Source organism: Cupressus sempervirens, chromosome 4, assembly GCF_028749045.1.
Source record: "Cupressus sempervirens isolate cs-2001-9-10 chromosome 4, ASM2874904v1, whole genome shotgun sequence".
Taxonomy (NCBI): domain Eukaryota; kingdom Viridiplantae; phylum Streptophyta; class Pinopsida; order Cupressales; family Cupressaceae; genus Cupressus; species Cupressus sempervirens.
In genome coordinates, this window is record NC_143121.1 from 587764975 (window position 1) to 587772087 (window position 7113).

Here is a 7113-nt window from a genome sequence, read left to right on the forward strand (position 1 = left end):
TCTATTGTAACTTAAAGATGTTTCTACTCTCTCCAAATAAACATTATGGAGGGGGTTAGTAAAATGTTTATTTGGTAGCTCGGTAGCTGAGCATTAATTACAAAATCCAGAACTCTCTACCTTAACAATGTAAAAATTCCAGAATGTTCCCCTTGTTTAGCTTATCGTGGCTGTTTAGAACTCTCTACAAGTATGATAAGAAGATTATAAATTCACAGCCTCTGTGGTTTGTAAATGCAAGAAGAAATATAAGTGTAGTAAAGATTATATTTTTCATAGCTGTCTTGTTTTAATTTCCTCTCTTCTGCTTTTATATTTTGCTCTGTTTTATTTGTTTGTGCTGCTGTTATATTCATATCTCATCACCTTTCTTGTCTTGAGCGGTTACTAAAGCACCGGAATTAAGAAGCAGTTGACAGATACGTACATTTCCTTTCTCTGAAGCGCTGTGAAGGGCAATCTTCCCTCCCTCATCTGTGACGTTGACAAATTCATATTTACCTTGGTCGCACCTGTGTATCAAAGCTTCCGCAATCTTTGTCTGCACAAGCGTATCAATCTTTCTTTCAAATGCGTAGAGCAGAGATGTCATACACTTTTTATCTTGAGCAGTCAGTAGAGCACCATGATCAAGAAGTAGAGCACAGGCACGTGCGTTTCCTTTCTCGGAAGCAACGTGAAGAGAGGTCCCGCCTTTCTCATCTTCGGCATTGACAAAATCATAAATACATTGCTCATCATGATCACACCTGTCTAGCAAAACTTTTGCTATCTCTGTTCCGATTCCTACTACTCTATCAATCTCTCCTACAAATGCATAGTGCAGGGCTGTCATACCCGCGTTGCCTCGCGCGTTCACTACAGCAACGCGATCAACAAGCAGTCTACAGATACTTGTATTTCCTTTTTCTGAAGCAACGTGAAGAGCAGTCCTCCCTTTCTCATCTGTGGTATTTACAAACTCATATATACATTGCTCATCACAACCGCGGAGCAAAGCTTGTGCAATCTCTGCCCCCACGCCTAAAACTTTATCATGGTTCAAGAGCATAGTCATGGTTCAAGAGCATAGTGTAGGGCTGTGTTACCCTTCTTTTCTCTACAAGTAACTAAAGCTCCGTGATCAAGAAGTAGTTCACAGAGACGTGTATTTCCTTTCTGTGAAGCGCTGTGAAGAGCGGTCCTCCCTCTCTCATGATCTGCAGCATTCACAAACTGAGATATACTTTGCTCATCACACTATATTACGTATCAAAGCCTGTGCAATCTCTGCCCCTTGATCGACAATCCCTCCTTCAAGTGCATAGTGGAGGGCTGTCATGCACTTCTCGTCTTGAGTAGACACTAAGGCACCGTGACCAACAAGCAGCTCACACATACGTGCTTTTCGTTTCTCTGAAGCAATATGAAGACCAGTCATTCCCCTTTCGTCTAAGGCATTCACGAACTTGTTCACACTTTCGGCATTATTATACCCGCGTAGCAAAGCTCGGGCAACCTCTATCCCCACATCTTTGTCGGAAAATTTGGCATCTGAGTGTAAGACTGTTTTATTTTTGTATTTACCAATTAAATAGCGTCCTCCAGGCTTAGCACCGCACTTCATTAGCACTTCTACAATCTTCCCAGCTTCTTCACGGCTATCATTATATCTAGGTTTTGTTACAATGACTAAAAGCCTGTCTAGGACGCCGTAATTAACCGACTCTCTGTAGGACCTTCACATTGTGTTGTTTGTCAGCTTTTCGTTAATCATTTCCGACTTACCGGCGGCCTTCTTCAGAACATCAAGGAGAACCTTGTCGGCGCAACTTTCCTTGCAATCATGGGCCATTGGCTCGTGTATTATGTCCCTTCGGAAACCTGAGAGGTGCAAGAAAATGGAGGTGGCAATCATTGTATTACTGTGACTAGTGCTTCGTGCCTTCATTTCACGCATGTCTAGGAGGTGAAAAGCACACAGAAAAAATAACACAGCAGAATATGCAGGAAATGAGCGCTGAAAAACTCCAGGCCCAGCTAGTCTATTTATAGCTGAATGTACAGAGCATTCTAGAGAAGAGTTTGGTAATGTTTTTAATGAGAGTAGTTGGCAGTTGGAAGGATGGCCGCCTCTAGAAACATCTTGGTCGGTGCCGACCATACTGTGTGTTGGAATTAATTTACGTTGACATCCCCCCTAAATTAATTACAATAGCTATACTAAATATCTACTATCTAAATATCCCCCCATAATCTACATATGATGGGTCCTGGCCTAAGGCCTTGTTAGGTACCCATTTACAATCTGTTATTTCCTAAATACAATGGTTGGAATTCATAAGAATCCCCCCTGAATGACAACCATGAGACAATTATGTCACTGCTCTTAAGCCCAAAAGATGTCGAAGAGATACAAACTTGGCTTCACTTAAAGCCTTGGTGAATAAGTCAGCAATCTGGTCCTCTGTCTTGCAATATTGAAGATGAATCACCTGTTGTTGGAGAAGATGCCTAATATAATGATGATAGACTTCAATATGTTTGGTGCGAGCATGGAACACTGGATTCTTAGACAATGATATGGAACTTTGATTGTCACAATGAAGTAGAGAAGGCCCTTCATGATGTTGCCTAAGGAGTGATAAGATAGCTCGTAGCCAAGTGATGTCTTTTGCTACTTCATTTGCTGCAGTATATTCAGCTTCTGTAGTGGATAGAGCTATGGTAGACTGCTTTTTACTGCACCAAGAAACGGGACCTGCACCAAGATAGACAACATAACCTGTAGTGGACTTACGATCATCCATGCATCCTGCCCAATCAGAATCTGAATAGCCAACAAGGGAAATATCTCCATGAAATGAATAATAGATGCCCATCGTAAAAGTCCCTTTCACATATCTTAGTATTCTTTTAGCAGCTATCCAATGTGGGACTTTAGCTGAGCTCAAAAATCTGGAAACCACACTAACTGCAAAAGAAATATCAGGACGAGTGTGTGTTAAATATACAAGATTACCAACCAATTGCCTATATAAGGTAGGATCAACATCTTCACCTTCCATGTCCTTGCTTAATTTCAACCCCGAAGCAATTGGAGTAGATACACTTTTACAATCTGTCATTTGAAACCTCTTCAATATCTCTAGGGCATACTTAGTTTCAGAAAGATAAAATCCATCATCTTTTTGCCATACTTGTATACCAAGAAAATAGTGTAGAAAACCAAGATCTGTCATCTCAAATGTATTTTGCAAGCTTAACTTTATCTTACTAATTTTATCCATGCTATGTCCTATGATAATAAGATCATCAACATAAAGCACAATAATTATGATATCACCACTAGCAAATTCTTTCACATACAAATTTGGATCATGTGGACTATTATGGAAGCCTTGAATTTGAAAATATTCATCAATTCTAGCATACCAAGCCCTTGGAGCCTGTTTGAGACCATATAAAGACTTCCTTAATTTGCAAACCAAATGTTCTTTCCCTTGTATTTGAAATCCTTGTGGCTGAGTCATATAAATCTCTTCATCAATTTCACCATTCAAAAATGCATTTTTAACATCCATTTGGTGTAAAGGCCACTTAAAATGAGCTGCTAATGCTATAATAACTCTAACAGTACTAATCTTTGCTACTGGCGCAAAAGTTTTTGTGTAATCAATCCCTTCTTTTTGTGAATACCCTTTGGCTACAAGTCTTGCCTTATGTTTTTCAATACTCCCATCTGACTTGAACTTGGTCTTATAAACCCACTTATTGTTAACCACATTCCTACCTTTTGGTAATTCTACCATTTTCCAAGTGTTGTTCTTTATCAAAGAATCATACTCATTTTTCATAGCTTCTTCCCATTCATGTTTTCCTTTGGCTTCTTCATATGTTTGAGGATCATTAGTTTTCATTATGGTGGTCATTAAAGCATAATTAATTTGATGAGTCCTTTGATAAATTTCTTGAATACTCTTGGTCTTTGGGGAAGGACTAGATTCTTCATCCATGTCAAAGGGTTCTTTAGAACTTTCACCAGTTTCAAAATCATTAGGATCTTCATGATTCTTAATGGTCACGTGTGGAATAGGAGTGGATATTGGCATATCATCAAACCCCTCATTAAACTTGGCATCCCTACTTGTAAACACATCTTCTATACTAGGATCATATAACCTATATCCTTTCCTTTGGTCATCATACCCCACAAAGATGCACTTAATTCTTTTCTTATCAAATTTCTTTTCTCTAATCTCATCTGGCACATGGGCATAGGCTTCACATCCAAACACTCTAAAATACTTAACATTAGGTTTTCTTCCACTCCAAGCTTCTTCAGGAGTAATGTTTTGCAAAACATTTGTGGGAGATCTATTCAAAACATGAGATGCAGTATTAATAGCTTCAGCCCATAAAAACAAAGGAAGATTCTTAGATTGTAGCATACAACGTGCCATTTCCACTAAAGTCCTATTCTTCCTTTCAGCAATACCATTTTGTTGAGGAGTATATCTAATAGTCATCTCTCTTTTGATCCCATGATGCTCACAAAATGATTTGAACCTATTGTTTACATATTCTCCACCATTGTCAGTTCTAATTCTCTTGATCTTATTTCCACTTTCATTTTCCACAAGAGCTTTAAATATTTCAAATTTGTTAAACACTTCATCCTTTTGTTTCAAGAAATAAACCCAAATTTTTCTTGAAAAATCATCAATAAATGTCAAGATATACCTAGCTCCTCCCTTTGATGTTGGATTCATAGGACCACACAAATCACTATGGATAAGTTCTAGACTTTTCTTTGCTCTCCATCTAGACCTCTCAAAAGTGTCTCTATGTTGTTTACCAACCATGCATCCTTCACACACATTTGTATTTAATTTTATCCAAGGTAATCCATTAACCATATTCATCTTTGAAAGCATAGCCAAACTTTGATAATTTAAATGACCATATCTTTGATGCCATAACTCACTTAAGGATGATCTTGTAGTGATATAAGCCTTCGTAGAAACACTAGCTTGAAATTTATATAATCCATCATTCTCAACTACTCTAGCAACTATTTTGTATCCATCATTAATATTCTTGATTAAACACTTATCTGAATAAAACTCCACCGTATATCCATGTTGAGTTATTTGACTCATTGATAGAAGATTTTTAGCCAACCTAGGTACAAAATTCACATTAGTTATCTCTAAATTTTTACCATCATTACCTTTCATTGAAATTGTACCTATTCCTTCTATGTCATGTGAACTATCATAACCAAGAAATATTTTTGCACCTCTTGTCGCTTCTAAAGAGCTAAAAATATTTTTGTTGTGGGTTAGATGTTGGCTAGCTCCTGAATCAATATACCATGCATTACTTGAATCACCTTGAGCAGCCAAAGAAGCTATCATTATATGATGATCACCCTTTTCTTGAACAAAATTTGATTGCCTTCTTTGATCAAATCTCTTTTGCCATTTCTTAAAATATTGATCACTTTTATGCCCTTCTTTTCCACACTTGAAACATTTGATAGGATTTGCTCCTTTGAGATTATTATTGTAATTTCTTGCTTCATTTTGTGGCCTTTGATAATTTTTTCTATTTTGATTATCTCTTTGTTGAGACCATTGTCTTTGATTATTTCTATATTGATTCCCTTGATTAGGTCTTTGATTTTGATATGTTCTTTCTTGATTATAATACTTGTATTTCCCTCTAGCTACAAATGCTTGACTCTTGGTAGACTCACTTGTAAACTTGTGAAGCCTTTCTTCTTCATTTAACAACGCACCATAGACTTCTTGCAATTTTATATTTTCAAATTTGTCAGTTAATTCTAAAGTGCGAATGAAATTATTATACTCCTCTGGAAGACTTTCATTTAAAAATTCTATGATTTCATCATCTTTGTACTCAACCTTCATCATTGCAAGCTGATTTCTTAAGTTTTTCAATCTAGCAATATGATCATTCATGCTATCTCCTTCTTTCATTTTCAAATGAGTTAATTGCCTCTTAATATCCATTGCTTTTAACTTACTTGTTCTTTCATACATTGTTTGTAAAGTTTCCCATATTGCCTTTGTTGTTTTTAAACCTTGAACATGAGGCCTAATCCCTGGACTAATTTGCCACAAAAGTGTAGCACGTGCATTCATATCCTTTTTATTCCATTTATTAAGTTTATCTTGATCCTCAGGTTCTTCTTCTATGACTAGTTCCCATAAATCTTTCATTTGTAAAATTAACTCCATCTCACATTTTCAATTAGCATAATTTGAACCATCCAATTTTTCACTAACCACAAGATTAGACATCTCATTGGCAGCCATAGTTAAATTCCAATCAATTACCAACACACATGCACTCAATCACATAAGCATCAAGTATCTAGCAAAGACCATGCCTTGATATTGGCCTTCTTAAGAACCTATCAAAACAAAGACTTCTAAAATTACCACTTTCAACTTTATGTTTTGAGTCAATCCCAAAGCGCACACAATTTATTTATGTCTTCACATTTCTCATTCACATATAAATATCACAGAAAACAAAAGATAGTGCAACTGCTAAATCAGCACTTCAACCATATTTGGCTAAAATCATAGCAAAATAGATAACCATAACAATATAAATGACACAGAATTCTGCCCCACACAGCAACTCAATCCTCCAATATTTCAAACTACTCTTCAGCTGCGCCACTACATGCGAAAGCTTATTCCATTTAAAGGACATGTAGCTGAAACTTACCTTTAGCACTATCGATGCTTTTGATCCAAAATGGTATCAAGTTCGCCAGCTTGCAGATTTCTAATAGCAAACAGCAAAATCCCTGTGGCAGCTTCCTAACAGCACTTCGTTTGAATTCTTCAGTTCTTCCTCAACTCACGTAGCAAATTATCATGCACCAACCCTCAGTCATGGCTCTGATACCATGAAAAGCACACAGAGAAAATAACACAGCAGAATATGCAGGAAATGAGCGCTGAAAAACTCCAGGCCCAGCCAGTCTATTTATAGCTGAACGTACGGAGCATTCTAGAGAAGAGTTTGGTAATGTTTTTAATGAGAGTAGTTGGGAGTTGGAAGGATGGCCGCCTCTAGAAACATCTTGGTCAG

The 7113-nt window shown here is 37.1% G+C and overlaps 1 protein-coding gene across 1 annotated transcript; it reads right to left on the reverse strand.

Moving 5' to 3' along the window:
* Nucleotides 1-352: 352 nt before the first annotated feature.
* On the reverse strand, nt 353-1057 carry LOC149562573 (putative E3 ubiquitin-protein ligase XBOS33). Its single transcript, XM_089827997.1, has one exon. The coding sequence runs from the start codon at nt 1055-1057 to the stop codon at nt 353-355; it is 705 nt and encodes a 234-aa protein (XP_089684123.1).
* Between the last annotated feature and the right edge of the window lie 6056 nt (nt 1058-7113).